We start from the raw sequence: 24,179 nt of genomic DNA, 5'->3' as shown, positions 1-24,179 counted from the left end.
CAGTAAGCCTTAATTTGGGTCGAGGATCGTCCAGTGTCTTGACGGACAGCCAATTGGATCCTCCGGCTCAGTGCTGATGAAATTTTTTCGGGTCTTCCATTTGACTTTTTTGTAACCCTCAGAATCATTTAAGAATTTAAGAAATTCCAAATGACTGTCTTACTGTGTCCCACCTCAGCATCGATGGCGCGCTGTGAGAGACCCTGCTTATGCAGTTCAACAACCCGACCACGTTCAAAAAGGGAGAGTTTTTTTGCCTTTGCCATCACAACGTGTGACTACCTGACAGAAAATGACAATGAATCCACATCTTTGCACAGATTTGGCCTTTTAAAGGCATGTGGTCCTAAAATTTTGATCAGCTGAAAAACAGCCTGTTTCAGTTTATTCATTGTTTTCATTAAATTGAATGCTCAAATTTTTTTTGGTCTCACTCCCATTTCTTCTTGTTGCATGTTGAAGCTCTACTTGGAACCTTGTTAAGATCCAGCCATGCTAAATATGATTTTTTGCCATTTTTCAAGTGGTCTTAAACTTTTGATCAGGAATGTATGATAAGATCTTTATCTGAATCTCTGTTGGAATTAACTTCATGAGCAGATGTGGCTAATGAGCAGCAGCACTTGTATGCAGTCTCCATTACCACAGTCTGTCCTGTCTGTCCTCTCTGTACTTCATGTCTGCTCATGAACTAAATTCCCACAAAGATTCAGCTAAATATCATATTAAACTGTATTCAGGATTATAATCCCTGACAAGTAGAGCAGAGAGGAGGATGAGGCAGCTCGTTACCTCAGTGTTATGAAGTAACTTGTCCTCCTGTGTGATCAGGACAGGTTTTGTGAGCAACAATAGGACAGCGGCCATTTTGTTTCTCCTAATGATTGCTCTCTAGACAAAACAAGCCATTATAACTAATGAAAGGTATTTGGGAATGTATTTATAAAGCTACTTTCACACTAGTGTTTTTACTGGATCCGGTAGGGTTCAGCAAAAACGCTTCCGTTACTGATAATACTACCATCTGCATCCGTTATGAACAGATCCGGTTGTATTATCTTTAACATTGCCAAGACGGATCCGTCATGAACTCCATTGAAAGTCAATGGAGGACGGATCCTTTTTCTATTGTGGCAGATTGTGGCAGAGAAAACTGATCTATCCCCATTGACTTGCATTGGGGGTCATGCCGGATCCATCTTTCTTCGCATCCCAGGACAGAAAGCAAACTACAACATGTTGCGGTTTGCTCTCCGGTATGGGAACGCAACTAAACAAAATAAAATGCATTTTGGAGCTTTACGTTCTGTTCAGTCTCCATTGACAATGAATGGGGATGGGGACAAAACTGAAGCGGTTTTTTTCCGGATCTCAATACCGGAAAACTAAAGCGTTAGTGTGAAAGTAGCCTTAAATAAAGTAATATTTACGTATTTTCATTTTCTTAATTCCCGGAGAACCCCTTTAATGTTCACAAAGTGCTAATGAGCAAAACAGCTTTTTGTCTTCCATATAAAACTGCTGTATTTGTGCAGTAACCAGTGAGGCCCAGTTCACAAGTCAGTGTTTTGGTCAGTGATTTCCATCAGTGATTGTGAGCCAAAACCTGGAGCCTCTACAGACATAATGTATAAGGGAAAGATATTCACCTGTTCTGTGTTTTTTACCCGCACCTGGTTTTGGCTCACAATAACTGATGGAAATCACTTTACCAAGTAACTGAAGACCTTTATTGTAAACAATATTATAAAGTATCCTGGCCATATGCACATTAGTCTAATACATTTATCTAGTACACTTACCTTCATGCCAAATGTGAAAATAGTGATAACAATTTTAAAAACAAGAGCTAAAGCCAATTGCCACATGGCAGTGTAAACTCCTGGACCAGCTGGTCGATCCGGGATGTCATCCACAGGTCTGGTCATGTTGATATCATTAATGTAATCACAGAGTTGAGAAGATTCAAGAGCTCCACAGTCATTGAAGAGCTCCGAGATGAGTTCACTTGTGCTTCTTCGGGTGTATGGGTTTGGGTAAGCTATAATGGCCGTAATTGCTGTGACCACAATGACTTCCAGTACTGGGTACTTGCCAAGGCTTGTGGTCTTGCGTCTGCGGCACCAAGCAATGTTGCAGCGAATGAAGAGGGTTCCCCAAAGTCCTCCAAAAACACCCAAGAGAATGAAAGGAAATAGCTCAGCCATGTACCAAGGAGTATGGTATTCCACATAAAAGAGAACCAAACGACTGTTCCCAAACGGGTTGATTGATCTCAGGGTAAATGCAGCCACAAGAGCAGCAAAAAAGGAACGCCACAGGGTTTTTAGCGGAAAATAGTAACTGACCTACAAAAAAAAAGGGCAAAGTTGAATAATGAGCAAATATGAACAAAGATTCTCCTTGAGACTTTAGAAATAAGACACACGTTTACTTGTGTTTTCTAATTAGAAACTAGATTTCATGAGGAACAGAGGAAAATGAGCTGCTATTATCTCTATTTTGACAGTCTACATGAAATATGTCATTTATGCTCTCTGAAGTATTCAAACCTGTTAGTAATGATATGTTGGCCCTTAAGTCAATTAAGTTGTCCTGTATTCAGGAGGAAACTGAACAGCACATGTGATCCACCTGCAGTAAAGAAGAGATTATTACTTTATTACTTACCCAGCAGATCCTGCACTGTCGTTCAGGTTCTCCTGCAGCAGTGATATCACGTCGACAACATGCGACCACTGCAGACAATCACTAGCCTCTTCAATGCAGTGGTCATATGTTGTCAACGCAATGTCACTGCTGCAGCCGGGTACAAAGAGCCCTGCAGAGAGAACTGGAGTGATCTATTCTTCATTGCAGGTGGATCACATGTGTTGTTCAGTTTCCTCCTGAAACCGGACAACCCCTTTAAGGGTGGGTTCACACTAGCGTTAGGGATTCCATTATGGCTTTCTGTTATAATATGGCTATAACGGAAAGAAACGGAATGCCCATACAGAATGCAAAACGGAAGCCTTTAAAAGGCATTACGTTTGCTTTCCGTCCTAATAGAAGTCTATGGGAAAGCTTAACGTATCCGTCTGGGTCCCATTATGCAAGATGGAAAACAAAGTCCTGTCAACAGGACTTTGTTTTCCGTCTTGCATAACGGGAACCAGACGGATCCGTTTTATTTCCCATAGACTTCATAGGATGGAAAGCAAACAGAATGCCTTTTTAAAGGCTTCCGTTTTGCATTCCGTCATAATTCTACATGAAATTCTACTTGAGTCTATGGGCAGAAGAATGGATCTGTCCTTATGGATTCCGTTATTTTCCGTTATAACCATGTTATAACGGAAAGCCATAACGGAATCCCTAACGCTAGTGTGAACCCACCCTGAGTGGTCTATGAAAGAGGTGTAGCTGGAATATAAATGAATTTTACTTTTCCAGGTTCAAAAGGTCATCTCATACTATGGTAAAAAGACAGAGGTGACTGTCAGATGGTTATCAAGTAAGGACCCTCAGCAATCATTCATGATTTCACAAAAGGTGGTAAGTGATATTTTATTAACACTGATTCTAAATGAGTTACATCTCCAGAGGAGATTAGAAATAATAAGTATGTATCTATGGCAGGTGCAGAATAGAATAAGCACCTGCTAAGGACAATTCAGTAGAGGAGATCTCAACATGACACATGAATTTTCATGGGATATGAATAGGCCTACAAAATTGCTACACAAAGTGTATTTCTTCTATCATAGTCCGAAACAGATGATAAACTGAATTATTTAATCCTTGTCTATCACGATTTTATCATTGGTCTAGAAGACTGTTTTGTAGATATGGGGACCTAGAGACTTTATATTAATCTGCAATGACATAGTGTCATGACCTGATTGGCCAAGAAATAATAAGTGACAATCTGTCACCACCCTGGACTGTTTGTAACTTGTAGCTCTGCTATAGCCATGTGTAAATATACTTTTATGTCCAAATCAATCTTCTCTGTCCCAAAAACAGGTTTTTATGAATATGCTGATTAGGTGAAAAAAGCCAAAGTGGATGTACTTATCCATGCTGGAGGCTAGCTATGCCCTAGCTCTGCTCCTCCTCTCCTCTTGTTCTTTCCACCTCCTGCTGCTATTATGCTGCTACTCCAGATCTTGTTCAGGCACACGTCTCCTTTGTGTGTGCGCCCTCGCCATCTTCTGCTGGCAACGGCTTCATTAAGTGACCTGTGCATACTGCTGGCACATGCGCAGTTCAGTTAATAAAACTGTTGCCTGCAGATGATAACAATTGTTTTCTACCCTTTTTTTTTTGAAAGAAGAAGGTTCCTTTTGAGCCTGGGTATGATTTCTTTACAGCTTGATGAAGGAATCATGTAGTGTAAAACATTGCTAAACTACAAACTTAAACTTATGTGGAACTGTAACGTAACGTGAATTCTAAAGATTTGAGAATTAATACGCTTACGCAGGCTTAGCGAATAAATATATGTACTAAGTGTGATTAAATATATGATAACACAAACAAATCACATAAAAGAATAATAAAAAGTAAATAAGCATTACTAGCCTAAATGGGGTGGAGACTCAGTCGATCATGTTATAAATCATGGCTGTCTACTCCGTTATTACATATAACAGACACCCTAGTCTTCAATGGAGTCTCCTGAGGGAATGTGTGTCACAAAGTTTAAACTTGTTAGCACCTCCTTCAGTGTGCAGCACACATGTCTCTGAGATCACTCAGGAATGTGGTCTTATCAGCACAATAGGGGATGGGTCTCTAACACACTTCATTACAAGGGAAACTTATAAACTATTACACAGATTATTAAACAGAATTAACCTCTTGGGAACACATGAAATACCGGTACGTCATGATGTCCCGGTACTTAAAGGGTTTCTGTCACCCCACAAAACTCATTTTATTTTTTTTGGATAGTTAGATTCCTTATAGGGCGATATAGGAGAATATAATAGTCTCACTTACTTTCATGCGGCCGATTCTTTATAAAACGAAGTTTTATAATATGTAAATGAGGGCTCTACCAGCAAGTAGGGCGTCTACTTGCTGGTAGCCGCAGCAGCAATCCGCCCCCTCGCCGTGTTGATTGACAGGGCCAGCCGGGATCTCCTCCTCCGGCCGGCCCTGTCAGTAATTCAAAAATCGCGCGCCTCTGGTCATTCGGTGCAGGCGCTCTGAGATGAGGAGGCTCGTCTCCTCAGTGCGCCTGCGCCGATGACATCACCGAAAGAGAAGACGTCATCGGCGCAGGCGCACTGAGGGAGTGCTGAGGAGACGAGCCTCCTCATCTCAGAGCGCCTGCGCCGAATGACCAGAGGCGCGCGATTTTTGAATTACTGACAGGGCCGGCCGGAGGAGGAGATCCCGGCTGGCCCTGTCAATCAACACGGCGAGGGGGCGGATTGCTGCTGCGGCTACCAGCAAGTAGACGCCCTACTTGCTGGTAGAGCCCTCATTTACATATTATAAAACTTCGTTTTATAAAGAATCGGCCGCATGAAAGTAAGTAAGACTATTATATTCTCCTATATCGCCCTATAAGGAATCTAACTATCCAAAAAAAAAAAAAAGAGTTTTGTGGGGTGACAGAAACCCTTTAAGGACACATGACGAACCGGCACGTCATGTGTAGTTCCGATCACCGCGCGGAGGGCGGTGATCGGAACTGGGTGCCTGCTCAAATCATTGAGCAGGCACCCTGGGACAATGCGCAGGGGGCTCCTGTGACCCCCCCGTATCGGTGATCGCGGCAAACCGCAGGTCAATTCAGACCTGCGGTTTGCTGCTTTTCCTGGTTTGCATTGATCTCCAGAGCCAGCACCCCCCTTCTGACCCTCCACAGTGCCATCTGGCACTTAAAGGTATTTCGGGAAAGGTTAGGGACAGGTTAGGTTAGGCAGGGATATTCAGGGAAAGTTTAGGGGGAAAAAAATAATTACTTTTTTATTGCATCACCCTAATCGGGTGTCTGGGGTCCACAGCACAGCTGTGTGACCCTAGACACCCCATTGGTGCTGCAGCTCGCCCCCTGCCCCCATCCACATTTTTTGGGGGCGCAAGCAGGGTTTTTTTTTTTTCCTGCATTTGCTGACTGTGGCCGGCATTCTTAGTGCATCGCACACCCTACCGCTGATCAGCTTCAGACGGCTGATCAGCGAGTTTATTTAAAAAAAAAAATTTGGCCTTTTTTTATTTTTTTCTGTTACTTTTAGGGCAAAGTCTGCGAACACCTGTGCCCCCACACACACGCACACCAAATAAATATTTCCACGCATGCACACACACACACACACACACACACACACACTCCCCTATGGCCCGCCGATGTTCTCGGCCGAGGAGGCATACGCCCAGCTTGCCTCCAACTCCGAGAGCCCCAGTGAGGAGGAGGATGACCCCACTTTCCTTTTATCATCAGCGTCCTCCTCATCATCTAGCGATGATGATGAGCCACCAAGGCGGCGGAGACGCCGCCAGGCAGAGCAAGGGGACTGCCATTCTAGGGACCCTGTGGCCCACACTAGTACGAGCAGCTCTGGGACTCGTATTAGTTTTACAGACCACCAGTTAAGTCCACCGGAGCCCCCTACCGGTGAACTTGTCTGGTGTAGCCCAAAGCATTTTGAGCCTGCAATTCCTGATTTTGTTGGCCAAGCAGGAATCCAGATTCCCACAGTGGGCTTCACTGAATATGACTATTTTAGTCTTTTTTTCAGTGACCACTTTGTGAATCTGATGGTGGAGCAAACGAACCTGTACGCCCAACAGTTCATTGCTCAACAGCCAGGCTCTTTTTTAGCTAGAACGCCAAAAAAAGAGAGATAGGGCTCGCACTCAATAATATAATGAATATATAAATTTTTATTAGTGTCTCCATATGAGACAAATCGCAATAAAAACACATACAAAACAGTAGATGGTGAAAAATGAACACACAGAATGACACGGAGCACAGCTAATATCTAAAATGGCAAATGGAAACATCCACAGTGGGTATATAGAATATAGCACTGATGTGCATATGGGCCAAAAATAGAGTATCAGAAATACATATAATCAGGCAAGGCTATGGAAACTGAATAAAGGTATCACATGAAATGACAAGAATGTGCATATAAAGTGCATAGTGCAAATATCAAAGTACATGGATAGCGAAAGCTGGATAAATCATAATACAGCCATAGACAAAAATACCTGGTATTTTTGTCTATGGCTGTATTATGATTTATCCAGCTTTCGCTATCCATGTACTTTGATATTTGCACTATGCACTATGCACTATGCAGTGCTATATTCTATATACCCACTGTGGATGTTTCCATTTGCCATTTTAGATATTAGCTGTGCTCCGTGTCATTCTGTGTGTTCATTTTTCACCATCTACTGTTTTGTATGTGTTTTTATTGCGATTTGTCTCATATGGAGACACTAATAAAAATTTATATATTCATTATATTATTGAGTGCGAGCCCTATCTCTCTTTTTTTGGCGTTCTACCATACGTGCTGGCTCTGCACGGGTACTCACTTTTGTGAGTAATTTATTTTTGGTGTTTATTTTCTTTTTTAGCTAGGGCCGGTGGCTGGACTCCGGTCAGTGCAGCTGAGATGAGGACGTTTTGGGGCCTCGTGCTGCACATGGGCCTAGTCAAAAAAAAACAGTGTCAGGCATTACTGGAGTGGTGACGTCATCTACCAGACCCCAATTTACAGTACGGCCACGACACGCTCCCGGTTTGAGGCCATCCGGAAATGCCTGCATTAAGCAGATAATCCAGCATGTCGCCCCCAAGGTGATCCTGCCTATGACCGCCTGTACAAAATCAGGCCGGTCATCGATCACTTTGGGGCCAAATTTTTGGAGGCCTATGTAACTGGAAGGGAGGTCGCGGTTGATGAGTCTCTTATTGCTTTCAAGGGGAGACTCATTTTCCGCCAGTATGTTCCCCCTAAGCGGGCGAGGTATGGCGTGAAGCTGTACAAACTTTGTGAGAGTACCTCAGAGTACACTTACAAGTTTCGTGTGTACGAGGGGCGAGATTCCCGTATTGAACCCCCAGAATGTCCCACCACTATGGGTGTTAGCAGAAAACTTGTGTGGGATCTTATGCACCCACTGCTAGATAAGTGTTACCACCTGTACGTAGATAACTTTTATACTACAGGGTGGGCTATTTATATGGATACACCATAATAAAATGGGAATGGTTGGTGATATTAACTTCCTGTTTGTGGCACATACCGCAGAAGAGATGCCGGCTGCGCGAACAAGTGGATTAAGGTGAGTTAAATTTTTATTTTTTTATTTTTTAACCCCTCCAGCCCTATTTTACTATGCATTCTGTATTCATAATGCTATTATTTTCCCTTATAACCATGTTATAAGGGAAAATAATAATGATCGGGTCCCCATCCCGATCGTCTCCTAGCAACCATGCATGAAAATCGCACCGCATCCGCACTTGCTTGCAATTTTCACGCAGCCCTATTCACTTCTATGGGGCCTGCGTTGCATGAAAAACGCACAAAATAGAGCTTGCTGCGATTTTCACGCAACGCACAAGTGATGCCTGAAAATCACTGCTCATGTGCACAGCCCCATAGAAATGAATAGGTCCGGATTCAGTACGGGTGCAATGCGTTCACCTCACGCATTGCACCCGCGCGGAAAACTCGCCCGTGTGAAAGGGGCCTTAGGTGTTCCTCAACAGTTTATGGCAAATGGAGATGAAATTTCAGAATTTCTATTTTTGGTAACCTTGCCTCACAATAATGTAATATAGAGCAACCAAAAATCATTTGTACCCTAAAAATGGTCCCAACAAAACTGCCAACTTATCCCGTAGTTTCCAAAATGGGGTCACTTTTATGGTGTTTCTACTCTTGGGGTGCATCAGGGGGGCTTCAAATGAGACATGGTGTAAATAAACCAGTCCAGCAAAATCTGCCTTCCAAAAACCACACGGCGCACCTTTCCCTCTACGCCCTATCGTGTGCCCGTACAGTAGTTTACGGCCACATATGGGGTGTTTCTGCAAACTACAGAATCGGGGCAATAAATACTGAGTTTTGTTTGGCTGTTAACCCTTGTTTTGTTACTGGAAAAAATGGATTAAAATGGGAAATTAGACAAAAAATTGAAATTCTTAAATTTCATCTCCATTTGCCAATAATTCTTGTGGAACACCTAAAGGGTTAACGACGTTTGTAAAATCAGTTTTGAATACCTTGAGGGGTGTAGTTTCTTAGATGGGGTCACTTTTATGGAGTTCCTACTCTAGGGGTGCATCAGGGTGGCTTCAAATGGGACATGGTGTAAATAAACCAGTCCAGCAAAATCTGCCTTCCAAAAATCACACGGCGCACCTTTCCCTCTACGCCCTATCCTGTGCCCGTACAGTAGTTTACGGCCACATATGGGATGTTTCTGCAAACTACAGAATCGGGGCAATAAATACTGAGTTTTGTTTGGCTGTTAACCCTTGTTTTGTTACTGGAAAAAATGGATTAAAATGGAAAATTAACCCAAAAATTTAAATTCTTAAATTTCATCTCCATTTGCCAATAACTCTTGTGGAACACCTAAAGGGTTAACGACATTTGTAAAATCTGTTTTGAATACCTTGAGGGGTGTAGTTTCTTAGATGGGGTCACTTTTATGGAGTTTCTACTGTAGGGGTGCATCAGGGCGGCTTCAAATGAGACATGGTGTAAATAAACCAGTCCAGCAAAATCTGCCTTCCAAAAACCACACGGCGCACCTTTCCTTCTACGCTCTACCGTGTGCCCGTACAGTAGTTTACGGCCACATATGGGGTGTTTCTGCAAACTACAGAATCGGGGCAGTAAATATTGAGTTTTGTTTGGTTGTTAACCCTTGCTTTGTTACTGTAAAAAATTGATTAAAATGGAAAATTTGCCCAAAAATCTAAATTCAGAAATTTTATCTCTATTTGCCTTTAACTTCTGTGGAACACCTAAAGAGTTAACGACGTTTGTAAAATCAGTTTTGAATACCTTGAGGGGTGTAATTTCTAGAATGAGGTCATTTTTGGGTGGTTTCTATTATGTAAGCCTCACAAAGTGACTTCAGACCTGAACTGGTCCTTAAAAAGTGGGTTTTTGAACATTTCTGAAAAATTTCAAGATTTTCTTATAAACTTCTAAGCCTTGTAACGTAAACAAAAAATAAAATGTCATTCCCAAAATGATCCAAACATGAAGTAGACATATGGGGAATGTAAAATAATAACTATTTTTGGAGGTATTACTATCTATTATAAAAGTAGAGAAATTTAAATTTGGAAATTTGCAAATTTTTCTAAGTTTTGGGTAAATTTGGTATTTTTTTTATAAATAAATTTCTTTGACACCATTTTACCACTGTCATGAAGTACAATATGTGACAAAAAAACTATCTCAGAATAGCCTGGATAAGTAAAAGCATTTAAAAGTTATTCACACATAAAGTGACACTGATCAGATTTGCAAAAAATGGCCTGGTCGTTAAGGTGAAAATGAGCTTGGTCCATAAGGGGATAAAGGGGACAGAACCAATCAGTACATAAATATACAATTACAATACAGAACCGATAAATGAAGCATCTCTTAAAATAGCAATTTGTGATGTCTGAGGTGGTGTTCAATTCTACTCCAGTGGGGACTTGATCCTGCACACATCCTAGCCAGACCGTCCCTACTTGTAAGTGCATCCATTGCACTGCTCTTGACATTAAAGTACCACAGGATCCATTAAGGATAATCCTCTTCATTAATATTAATGTGTAACCTTTTATACCTTTTTATATAATGTATTACTAGGGCAACATAATAAATGCATGTACTTAATTGTACTATTTGAAGTATATTTGTATATTGTCACTATCAAGCATTCTCAAAACTTTTATCAGAACAGATTTATAGAGGAATAAAATGTTATGACAAAGCGTACCTCTTCCAAACTGAAAAGCACACCACCAATTGGAGCTCCAAAGGCAACAGAGACTCCTACTGCCGCTGCTGCTGAGAGTACCTGTGACATAAATATGGTAGGGTTAAAGGAATTACATATTGGTAGATGTATCAAGTAGTATATTTTATGTTTTTAGTCTACTTGACTCACTTCCCTCCTCTTCCCTTCATTCTTGCTGTACTTAGACAGCAGGCTGCTGAACAGGTTGCCACAACAGCATGCAACATGCACTGAAGGTCCCTCTTTTCCGAGGCTCAATCCTGAAGATACCACCAGCACTAAAGTCACTGTTTTTATCAACAGTGTCCATTTTCCCAGGTAACCCCTTATTATGAAACCGCTGAGGATGGTTTTTATCTAGAACAAAGGAAAAGATTTTTAATAGAATATAAAATGACACAAGACTATATGTATATGGTAGACAGAAAACAACGTCCTACACTTTAATGGTTTGGGAAGACAATATACAGTACACAATCCAAAAAGATTATCCTTTGTGATTTACTTAGTAATAATGTTGTGTAACTGTGCTATTTGCTTTACACATCCACATTCACCGTTTACCTGGAATCCATCAGATCAGAATCAACTAGAGATTCTATAATTCATCTACATTACTAAGTAGGATTTTTTTTTTCTCTACATCAGGTTACTGCTGATATATTGCTTTTCAATGTGTGTCTGATTTACTATTACGATTTTGGCTTAAAAACTGTTGAGTATTCCACTTTTCATTGTTTTCAATGGCAAACCCATGCTGTAGATCAAGCGACATGGATTTTTAATGGGGCTAGTCAGAATGCAAAGCAGCAGTACAAACTGAAAATCTGCATCAGCATGAAAAATCAGCCATCTGAATTCGCCCAGGCACTATCCAGTGGCACGTGTATCGCCTACAGATTTGTGTTACGGATCTCTACACAGGGCCTATGCACACAGCTTTGTTGTTCTGAAAATTAGTAGAACTGAAATCAGCATTTGGCACTAAAGGAGTTGTCCATGATAAGAAAAAAATGAATGTGATCGAGGTCCAATACCAGACAAAGTCCATAACCAAGAGTGGAGCTTTTTCTGGAAAAAATAAAAAAAATTTTAATATCGTGGACAACCAGCTTACAGAAGGTGACACAATGGGGGATATCTACTAATCAACTTTCACCACTCTGATGTAGCTTGTGCCAAAAAAGTCATGCCAAATGTCAAATGCTTTGCACCACATCTAATATTTTAGAACTTTTAGAGCCTTTTTCTGACTTGTAAAACAAGGGGCATGGCTTATCAGGAAAGGGGTGTGACATGCAGTAAAAAGGGCATGGCTTAACAGGAAAGGGGCATGGCTTAACAGGAATGTACAGCGTTATGTGGGAGGTACCAAGTGAGGAGGGAGGCAGTGAGCCATCACATCCAAACTCACTCCACTGTGCTCTGCACTCAGCAATCTAATAGACACCCCCTCCCTCTACGCTAACCTTCTTGTTTGGCTCAGCAGCTCCTGCTTCCCCAACCTGTGGTCGTCCTGCTCCTGCTGCATTCAGTACTCACATAGAAGTACTATACAGGAATGCACAGCGTGATGTGGACCCTAGCAAACAGAACGCAGAACTGGTTCCTTTCAATGGGTCTGTGTACATTGCTCTGCGTCAGTTCTGCATTGCGTGAAAAACGCAGCATGTTCTATATTCTGCATTTTTCACACAGCCCTGACCCCAGAAAAGTGAATGTGGCTTCAGTGAAAAACACATTGCATCCACAAGCAAGTGTGGATGCAATGCGTTTTTCACTGATGGTTGCTAGGAGATGTTTGTAAACCTTCAGTTTTTTATCACGTGCTTGAAAAACGCATCAAAATGCATTGCACTCGCGTGGAAAAAACTGAACAACTGAACACAATCGCAGATAAAACTGACTGAACTTGCTTGCAAAATAGTGTGAGTTTCCCTGAACGCACCCTCAACGCATCCAGACCTAATCCGTCAAGCTCATGTGAAAGAGGCCTTACAGTCACCATCCTGGGATGGGCTATCTACTAATACATTATATGTGGCTTCTGTGCTCCTGAGGGCAATACCACACAGCTTACAAACCTTTGGAGACCTGTAGCAAAAGATCAGCAGCACGTGCAACATGAACCAAGAAATCTGTTTCAGATATAATGGGCGAGAAATTGTAGAGCTGAGTTTCATTTCACTATAAAACTGGAATTTTGTAGCACACATGACACCATTTAAAGGCACATTTTCTCTTTAGCTAACTTCCTCCTATACACAGGTGTCAAGCCTTCCATCTCTTTCCAAAGTTCCCTGTTCCTTGTTTCATGTCTGACAGGAGAGAACGCAAGCTTCAGACTGTTCTGTCCAGGCGGATATAAAACAATGTTTTTTAGTGTTTCGGGTATATTCATACATTTCTATGGACATACTATATGTAAATCGTCATGGGCATAGACAACATCGTGATCTGCACGTTATAGGATAGAAAAACTGTTGAAAAATGATAAATCATCATAGCATCTTACCTCGGGAATTCCAGAGCCACACGCATAAGGAGCAAAGACTCTAACCAAGGAAACAGCCAGAAAAGCGAAGGTCAAAGCCCACATAATATAAAGGAAATAATTTAAGATATAAGCACTGGCACCCTGAAAAAAACATTCAAAAATTGTCACAAATGTCACAAGAAAAATCAAAAATATGACAGGTACATATCCTAGAGCTTAATGTGGATATTAGAATGGAGAAAGCATGCCAATTCAACTGGAAAGAAAAATTAGGCCTTATGCACGTGGTCATAAAAAAGTCCACAAAAAATAGATCTACAAAAAATGGATGCCTTTCTTGTACATTCCGTATTTTTCTCACTCCTACCATTAGAAAGGGCTAATCTTGCCCGCAATATGGACAAGAAAAGGACAGGTTCTATCATTTGCGCAATGGCCACTGAGGTCCGTAAAAAATATGGATGTGTGTATGGCACCATAGACATGAGTGGGTCAGTGTGCTATCCACAAAAATTGCGAATAGCCCACAGATAACAAATAAAGTTGTGTGCATGAAGCCAAATGGTTAGGATTTGTACATAAGACTTATGACCTGAGGAGATATAAATATATCACAAAAAGCATATAGGATGCAGTATGGAGCCATAGAATCGGTGATTATCGATCTTCTATCTAGTCAGCTACATGGATGAAGTGTCCATAAAATTGTTAAATTACAAGTGTTCAGAGGCTCGACTATTAAAGCGGTTAATGAATCCCTCAGTTCCTGCCTCTTTAACCAGACTCTGCATGATGGGACACTCAAGACTGTGAACACTGATATGTGAAAAACCATGTTACCTTTGCAACCCCTGTCAGTCGTGGGGCCTGGTGTTTCTTAACTCTGTATACCAGAGCCAACAGTTTGTACAGCATAAAGTGAACTGAAGTGTTTTATACTGTAGCAGGAATGTTCTGGTTTGCCAAGGCAAATTATGAAGATCTGGTGTTATTTTCCCAGGGCCTTCAGAGAGGAAAACATATTGGCCCGAAAAAACAAAACGCTATTTGCTCTGCATGAAAACAAGTGTTTTACACGTCTTCTTCTCAGTTGAGACCTCTGGATACAGCATGCAAGTCAAACAAAATAGATTATCAATGTAGACCTTCAGTGTGGAATTGTCAGTTTACCATCTGCTGTAGATTGTTCGCATGGTTCATGTGAGTGAAGTCATTTACATTACAGTAACATTGGTCTGGAATTATGTAATGTATTTAAGGAACTGCTGGAAATATCTGCAGAGGTCATAATCCTGGAGATACTTCTTTCCTAAACACTGATATTAAAAATGGTAATATTCCATCCAAAAAATTTAATTACCAGTATTATGTAATTTCTAGTATCAGAATTAAGGGTAAAATGTTAACAGTCTAGCAAGTATTTTAGAAAGCAATTATCTCTACCTCTTAAAGGGATACTCTGATTTCAGCAGTCTGTCACTTATAAGTTAATATGATCTGCAATGATATTCAGGGCAATGATCTGGATGATATTCAATTCATAAACTTATTCTCCCTATGGATTATAATAAGGGGAAACCTGTCATTCAGTTTCTGAGGGACTGGGGATGTGCATTTACTATTGTGTTTGAGCCTCGAGTTTCACCCAAAATACACCACAATTTGCCTTTAAAAAAAGTTGCATCTAGTGTTTTGGACAGTTTTTTTCTCCGCACTTGAGACCAGGTGTGACATAATATAAAAGAAGCATTGCTTAGCAGGAAAAAAGTTGTGGCCTAAAATGTAACTATTTGCGCCAAAATGGACCAACATTTCTGATGTAAAAATTTGCAAGGAACTAAGCCAACTGTACATACATTCTATACATGTGGCAGATTTTACTGACAACCTGAACTACTGTGACAATTCAAAATTTTTAAAGGCTCATGTGTACCCTGTCTAACTCTGGGCATTTTGTTATGCCTAGCACAGGACTTGAGGGGTGATGCATGGCACAATGACTCTCTTTTTAATCATACGCTGTTCCCCGCAAAACCTACACCAGGTGCAAGACATCTAACAACATTATACTGAAATGTTAACAAGAACTTGAAAAAGTTACTGTACCTCTGATTTTTCGATCATCAGTTCAGACCATTTCTGCCACTGAGGACATTTATCCCGGTTATCAAAGGTGGCTTCATTTGATGTCCAGCAGCACTGTTCTTGGCTATACCAGAACCCATCAAGACATATTCCCTCTTTTAGGTCAGTCATCCAGTCCACTGCCAAGTCTATGACACCTGCTAAAGTACCTAGAACATACAAGAAGAAAACATTTTTTAAAGACTAAACAAAGAGTATATACAATGCTATGGAAGTAGAGATTAATAGTTAGCTCTAGAGTTGTTCTACAGTATTTCCATATTTTCTGAAGAGTCTCACAAGATAATCCTATAGTTATAGTTTGGCACCTTTTTAACTATTAATAAAATCAGAGAAATAAAATAAAAAGTACAAAATAAAAAAATAAAAATTCTGCTCAATGTGTTTTTGAGGTAGGACAAAATTCTTTTGGCAGCTGCTTAAGAACTTTATTATGACACTCTGTAGGCAAACATCATTAATTCACTAGAATAACATATTTAAGAGGTGCTGGAGGGAAAGTACATACATGTGTAACTACTGTATACCTTATTATTAGTGTTGATCAAGCACCAAAGTGCTCGGGTGCTTGAGTAGAGCACTTCGGGATGCTCGGGTGCTCTACCGAGCACCCGAGCACAATGGAAGTCAATGGGAGAACCCAAGCATTAAAGCAGGCACCCTCTGCTCTGAAGAGGGGAGGGTGTCTGGTTCAAATGAAAAGGTGAGAAATTGATGGAAACACCACTGAAATGGTTCGGAAACAGCATGGGGAGGATGTCTGGATGCATCTTGGACTCCCAGGTCGCTGCTGGGAAATGATGTTGTTCGAGTAGTACGCCAATTTTACAGACTGACAATAATGCGCAAAAAAATGAAGCTAAAATCGATTTTAGAGGAAAAATTGTTAGGAAACATTCTTTCCTGTATATTTACTTGTATATAAAGTGCAAGTGCTGCCAAAAATTACAAGGAAGAGGCACTCTGATACATCCTGTATATCACATAAAGGAGAGCCTCATTCACATTGTGGTACAATTGTTCAGGTAGTGGGACTCCTACACTCATAAAGCCTATACACTAAGTCAAAGGGCTGCCAAAAATGACAGGGAACCGGCACTCCAATACACCCTTCATTACACATAAAGGAGGGCATCATACACACCCTTGAAAAATAATGATTGATGGCATGCTGGTGACCCTCAAAAACATTAGGAGCAAGGGCCTGCTGGTGACCCTCTAAAACATTAGGGGCAATGGCCTGCTGCTGATCTGACCATCTAAAAAAATATGGACGAGTGCCTGCTGCTGAGCTGACCATCTAAAACATTAGGGGCGAGGGCATGCTGCTGAGCTGACCATCGAAAAAATTATGGTTGAGGGTCTCTGCTTAGCTGACTCTCTAAAACATTAGGGGCGAGTGACTGCTGCTCATCTGACCATGGAAAAAATTATCGGCAAGGGTCTGCTGCTAAGATGACCATCTAAAACATTATGGGCAAGGGCCTGCTGCTGAGCTATCCATCTAAAACATTATAGGTTAGGGCCTGCTGCTGAGCTGACCATCTAAAACATTAGGGGCGAGGGCCTGCTGCCAAGCTAACCATCTAAAACATTATGGGCGAGGGCCTGCTGCTGAGCTGACCATCTAAAACATTATGGGCGAGGGACTGCTGCTGAGCTGACTCTCTAAAACATTAGGGGAGAGTGCCTGCTGCTGAGCTGACCATCGAAAAAATTATGGTTGAGGGCCTGCTGCTGAGCTGACCATCAAAAAAATTATGGTTGAGGGCCTGCTGCTGAGCTGATCATCAAACAAATTATGATTGAGGGCCTGCTGCTGAGCTGACCCTCTAAAACATTAGGAGTGAGGGCAGCCTAATAAGCATGTTGATATGATGGAGGAGGAGAACAACAAAAGGAAGATTGAACCATATACCCTTTTTTGTGGTGGAAGGGGTTCATGGGAATACAGTGTATTCAATACACCATAAAAGACACATTTAAAGTTCCTTTATGTTCAGCCACTTTCCTCTGGTGGAGTAGAGAAGTCAGGAACAATCCAGGCCTTGTTTAATTTGATAAGAGTCAACCTGTCAGCATTTTCAGTTGACAGTCGGATGCGCTTATCAGTTATTATGCCCCCAGCAGCACTAAATGCCCGCTCTGACAAAACACTGGTGGCTGGGCAGGCCAGCATCTCCAAGGCGTAGAGCGCCAGTTTGTGCCACGCGTCCAGCTTGGACATCCAATAGTTGTTAGGCACAGAGGGATCATTGAGGACGCTGACACGGTCTGCTACGTACTCCTTCACCATCTTCCAAAACTTTTCTCTCCTTCTGGGCCACGCAACAGGATGAGGTTGCTGGCGGGGTGTCATGAAACTGTCCCAGAAAGTGTTGCCTTGCCTCTGTTGGAACTGCTATGTGTTCCCCTCGTCTCCCCTCCTCGGTTGCCCAAGGAACTATGTACTCTGCTGCCAGCGTTGTCAGCTGGAAATTTTTGGAGCAATTTTTCCACAAGGACCTTCTGGTGTTGCACCATTTTGCTAGTCCTCTCCACCACAGGAATGAGACATGATAAGTTCTCTTTGTAGCGGGGGTCGAGAAGGGTGAACAACTAGTAATCGGTGTTGGCCAAAATGCGTATAATGGGGAAAGGCAACATAACATAAAGTCAGCCATGTGTGCCAGAGTCCCAGCAGACAAGACTTCGCTGTCCTCATCAGGAGGATGACTCAATCTCCTCATCCTCTTCCTTTTCTTCGGCCCATCCACTCTGAACAGATGGAATAAACCTGCTGTGGGTACTACCCTCTGTAGTGGAGGCAACCTTCTCCTGCTCCTCCTCATTATCATGCAAGTCGCGCTGAGAAGACGAACGGAGGCAGGCCTGGCTATCACCCTGTGTACTGTCTTCCCCCATTTCCACCTCTTCCACATGCAAAGCGTACGCCTTCATTGTGAGCAGCGAGCGTTTTAGTAGACACAGAAGTGGGATGGTTACGCTGATAATAACGGCATCGCCGCTCACCATCTGTGTTGATTTCTCAAAGTTGCGTAAAACCTCACAGAGGTCAGACATCCATGCACACTCATCGCTTGTGAAGACCGGAAGCTGTCTGGAAAGTCGACGACCATGTTGTAGCTGGTATTCCACTACTACCCTCTGCTGCTCACAAAGCCTGGCCAACATGTGTAACATGGAGTTCCAGCGCGTGCTCACGTCGCACAACAGTCAGTGAGTTGGCAATTGCAAGCGCTGCTGCAGCGTTGCCAGACCAGCGGCAGCTGTAGATGACTTTCGGAAATAGGCACACATGCAGCGCACCTTCACCAGTAGCTCAGGCAAATTGGGGTAGGTTTTGAGAAACCGCTAAACCACTAAGGTGAACACGTGGGCTAGGCATGGTATGTGTGTGAGCTTGCCGAGCTCCAAAGCCGCCACCAAGTTACGGACATTATCAGACACAACCATGCCTGGTTCTAGGTTGAGTGGCGAGAGCCACAGCTCAGTCCGGTCCCTTATACCCTGCCACAGCTCTGCAGCGGTGTGCTGTTTGTCACCTAAACATATTAGTTTTAGCACGGCCTGTTGCCGCTTCCCCACTGCAGTGCTACACTGCTTCCAGCTACTGATTGATGGCTGACTGGTGCTGCAAGATGATAATTCAGAGGTGGAAGTGGAGGAGGAGAAGGGGGGTTGCAGCCACTAATGTTATTGGTGGCGGAAATCCTGATGGAAGTGGAACTTCTCAATAACTGTGTTGGTCAGGGCACGGGTGATGTTATGGGACACATGCTGTTGTAAGGCGGGGACAGCACACCAGGAAAAATAGTGGAGGCTGGGGACTGAGTAACGAGGGACCGCCGCCGCCATCAGGCTGCGGAAAGCCTCAGTGTCCACAAGCCTAAATGGCAACATTTCCAGGGCCAGCAATTTGGAAAGGTACGCATTTAGTGCTATGGCCTGTGGGTGGGTGGCTGGGTATTTGTGCTTTCTTTCAAAGGCCTGGGGTATGGACATCTGTACTCTGCGTTGGGACACAGAAGTAGATGTGCTAGCTGATGGTGCTTGCGAAGGTCCAGGTGCAGGGCGGGAGGCACTCGGGCCTGCGTCTTGGACAGGGGATTGGCCAGCACGTAACACAGGGGAAGAGGAGGCAGTGGTGTGACCCGCAGACACTGATTGTGGACCCAGGCGTTCGGCCCACCTATTAGGGTGCTTTGATGCCATGTGGCGGATCATGCTGGTGGTGGTGAGGTTGCTACTGTTTACGCCCTTGCTCTATTTGGTACAGCACGGGTTGTAAATTGCAATTATTTTACCGTCCGCACTTTCTTCAAAAAAGCACCAGACTGCGGTACACCTAGCCCTTGGCAAGGGAGATTGCTGCAAGGGGGTGCTCCGGGGAAAAGTTGCAGGCCTGTTTGGTGTGGCCCACCTTCTCCCTTTTGCCACTCCACTGCCTCTTCCAGCCTGTTGCGGTGCTGCAGATTCCTCCCTCTCTGTACTGCTGTCCTCGCTTGGCTTGCCACCTTCCCAGGTTGGGTCAGTGATTTCATCGTCCACCACCTCCTCTTCCGCTCTCTCATTCTGGTCATCCTCCTGACTTGTTGATCTAACAATAACCTCACTTATTGACAACTGTGTCTCATCCTCATCATCAACCTCTTGAGACACTAATTGCCGTTGACTTATTGGAAACTGTGTCTCATCATCATCATCCACCTCGTGAAACACTAATTACCGTTCCCCACCGTCATCTTCTTGTGACTGTGGATGCTCAAGAGTTTGGGCATCAGTGCACACAATCTCCTCATGTCCCTCTTCAAGTGGGCTTGGCGAGAGGCCCAAATCAAGGAATGGCGATGAAAAGAGCTCCTCTGAATATCCTAGTGTGGGATCACTTGTTTGCCAAGACTCTCCATGGTGGGAGGAAGGAGGATCAGGGTGAGGATTCTGTTGACTAGACTCTTGGCTACTGAGACTGGAATTTGTGGAAGACAGGGTGGTACTTAACCGACTGGAAGCATTATCTGCTGCAATCCAACCGACCACCTGGTCGAACTGGTGTGACTAAGAGAGTGGTGTCCTGCGCCGCCCTGCAAACTGGGACATGAAGCTAGGTATTGTGGATGAGTGTGTTTCTTGTGTTCTAGCAGCAGGCACAGTTTCAGCTTGTCCAGGGCGACGCCCTCTGCGTGCACCATCAGCAGCACAGTCACTTCCCCATCCCTTACTGCTCGCCTTCTGCATATTAAATGGTATATATGCTTGCAAGTATGTCACACATACAGTAGCGCAGGTTTTGTAAGTGTTTGCGTAAATAAATTAAACTGAATATCACTGAAATTAAGGATGTGCAAATGTTATACAGGAGATGTAGTGCAGGTAATATCGCTGCCATCAGCAGCGAAAAAATCTGACTGAATGTCACTGATATTTAGGATGCGCAAACGTTATACAGGAGATGTAGCGCAGGTAATGTCGCTGCCATCAGCAGCGAAAAAATTTGACTGAATGTCCCTGATATTTAGGATGCGCAAATGTTATACAAAAGATGTAGCGCAGGTAATGGAACTGTCCGCAGCGGACACCGTCTACGTAAAAAGTACACTGCGTGTCACAGATAGTTTTTGTATGCGCACATGGTAAACAGGAGATGTAGCGCAGATAATGTCGCTGTCCACAGCGTCTACAGAAAAAGTACACTGGATGTCACAGATATTTTTAGTATGCGCACATGTTAAACGAGATTTAGCGCAGATAATGTCACTGTCTGCAGCGTCTACGGAAAAAGTACACTGGATGTCACAGATATTTTTAGGCTGCACACACGTTACATAGGAGATGTAGCGCAGATAATGTCGCTGTCTGCAGCGGCCAAACAATTGCAAGCTATTTAGTGCAGGCTGCGCTAAAAATATATATCGCTGCCAGATACAACAATAGTCCTTAAAAAGACTTTTGGGTCTCTAATCACACGCAATTTAGCTTAGTTTGCGCTAAAAGTATATATTGCTGCCAGACACAACAATAGTCCTTAAAAGGACTTTTGGGTCTCTAATACCAACCCTGCCCAACCAACAATTCAATTCCCTACACTATCTGTCCCTTCTACAGCACAGCTCTTAATGACTAATAAGACTGGCCGAACCACGTGTCATCGGGTGCTATATAGCACCCGATAACGTGTACTGGCCAGCTAATCACTGTAATGCCAGTAACCAACATGGCTACGGCATTACAGTGAGTGGCAGTACTTACCAGCACGTTTATTGGCTGCGCAGCAGCCAACAAATGTACGGGGAGGACACTTGAGCATGGTGCTTGAGCACACGTGGTATTTAGCCGAACACCGCGATGTGCCGAGCTTCGCGATGCTCGAGCCGAACTGGTGTTCGGCCGAGCATGCTCGATCATCACTACTTATTATCTGTCTACAGTTTCAGGCACCGACTGTACCAGACATTAGCCTCCAGCCTAGTCCAGACTGCATCTGGTATACTTGTGATAATTGACTGGGGCAGGCAAAAGAATGCTTTATAGACTATCAGAACTTTACACTGAACTATACAGTAGACCAGAATATCAAGCATCAGTATATGGATTGAATTCAAATGTTTCATTCACTCCCATTGCGACAGGTGTATAAAAACAAACTCCTCGCCATGCAGTCTGCCATTACAAACGTTTGTGAAAGTATGTGTTGTTCTAAAGAACTTCCTGAATTCCAGCGTGGTATTGTAATAGGATGCCATTATTACAACAAGTCAGTTTGTAAAATGTCTTACCTCCCAAATATTCCATGTTCATTTGTGAGTGGTATTATTATAAAGTGAAAGTGTTTAGGAACCACAGCAACTCAGCCATAAAGTGACAGACCACGTAAAGTTAAAGAGCGGGGTCGCTGAGTGCTGAGGCAAATAGTGAATAAAGTCTCTAACACTGCTGACTCAATAACTGCAGAGTTCCAAACCTCCTCTGGAATTGACATCAGCTCAAAAACGGCATGAGCTTCATGGAATGGGTTCCATTGGCGAGCAGCTGTATGCAAGTCTTACATCATCAATCACAATGCCAAGAATTGGATGATGTGGTGTAAGGCATTCCATCACTGGACTATGGAGCAGTGGAAACCTACAGAGTGAACAATCACGCTTCTCTATCTGGCAGTCTGATGAATGAGTCTGGGTTTGGTCAATGCCAGAAGAATGTTACCTGCCTGACTGCCTTTTGCCAAACGTAAAATTTGGTGGAGAAGGGATAATGCTATGAGGTTGATTTTTAGGGGTTACCTAGGCCCCTTAGGTCCAGTGAAGGGAAATTTTAATGCTTCAGCATACCTGACCTCAACCTCATCAAACACCTTTGGAATGAACTAGAACTGAAAGATTCTCTCATCCAACATCAGAGTCTGACCTCATGAATGCGTTTCTTGGAGAATGGGCAAGAAGTCCCACAGACACATTGCAAGATCTAATAGAAATCCTCTCTAGAAGAGTGGATGTTGTTTTAGCTGCAGATAGAGGACCAACTCCATATTAAAGGGAGTCTGTCACCACAGTATGCCATTATACACTGCTTACATAGTACTGTAGCATAACTATAGATGAGTCAAATGTACCCGTTTCCTTTTGTTTTGATGTTCACCAAAGGAAAAAAACACAGTTTTATTCATATGTAAATGAGGGCTCACAAGTGCCCAGGGGTGGCGTTCGGGTTGTACACTGCGTGCAGAATTATTAGGCAAATGAGTATTTTGACCACATCATCCTCTTTATGCATGTTGTCTTACTCCAAGCTGTATAGGCTCGAAAGCCTACTACCAATTAAGCATATTAGGTGATGTGCATCTCTGTAATGAGAAGGGGTGTGGTCTAATGACATCAACACCCTATATTAGGTGTGCATAATTATTAGGCAACTTCCTTTCCTTTGGCAAAATGGGTCAAAAGAAGGACTTGACAGGCTCAGAAAAGTCAAAAATAGTGAGATATCTTGCAGAGGGATGCAGCACTCTTAAAATTGCAAAGCTTCTGAAGCGTGATCATCGAACAATCAAGCGTTTCATTCAAAATAGTCAACAGGGTCCTAAGAAGCGTGTGGAAAAACCAAGGCGCAAAATAACTGCCCATGAACTGAGAAAAGTCAAGCGTGCAGCTGCCAAGATGCCACTTGCCACCAGTTTGGCCATATTTCAGAGCTGCAACATCACTGGAGTGCCCAAAAGCACAAGGTGTGCAATACTCAGAGAGATGGCCAAGGTAAGAAAGGCTGAAAGACGACCACCACTGAACAAGACACACAAGCTGAAACGTCAAGACTGGGCCAAGAAATATCTCAAGACTGATTTTTCTAAGGTTTTATGGACTGATGAAATGAGAGTGAGTCTTGATGGGCCAGATGGATGAGCCCGTGGCTGGATTGGTAAAGGGCAGAGAGCTCCAGTCCGACTCAGACGCCAGCAAGGTGGAGGTGGAGTACTGGTTTGGGCTGGTATCATCAAAGATGAGCTTGTGGGGCCTTTTCGGGTTGAGGATGGAGTCAAGCTCAACTCCCA

The 24,179-nt window shown here is 43.0% G+C and overlaps 1 protein-coding gene across 2 annotated transcripts in view; it reads right to left on the bottom strand.

The window, feature by feature from the left end:
- CLCN4 (chloride voltage-gated channel 4) overlaps positions 1-24,179 on the bottom strand; it is an 80,523-nt gene that overhangs the window by 35,431 nt on the left and 20,913 nt on the right. For both annotated transcript variants that reach the window (XM_040423766.1, XM_040423765.1), the window contains exons 5-9: positions 15,596-15,783; positions 13,508-13,630; positions 11,143-11,349; positions 10,972-11,052; positions 1,803-2,348 (exon numbers count right to left, since the gene is read on the bottom strand). In XM_040423766.1, coding sequence (XP_040279700.1) covers positions 1,803-2,348; positions 10,972-11,052; positions 11,143-11,349; positions 13,508-13,630; positions 15,596-15,783 — 1,145 coding nt within the window. The remainder of the gene's footprint in view (positions 1-1,802; positions 2,349-10,971; positions 11,053-11,142; positions 11,350-13,507; positions 13,631-15,595; positions 15,784-24,179) is intronic.

Source organism: Bufo bufo, chromosome 3 (genome assembly GCF_905171765.1).
Source record: "Bufo bufo chromosome 3, aBufBuf1.1, whole genome shotgun sequence".
Classification (NCBI taxonomy): domain Eukaryota; kingdom Metazoa; phylum Chordata; class Amphibia; order Anura; family Bufonidae; genus Bufo; species Bufo bufo.
The sequence above is the reverse complement of the archived record's forward strand: the minus strand, read 5'-3'. Positions and strand labels throughout refer to the sequence as shown.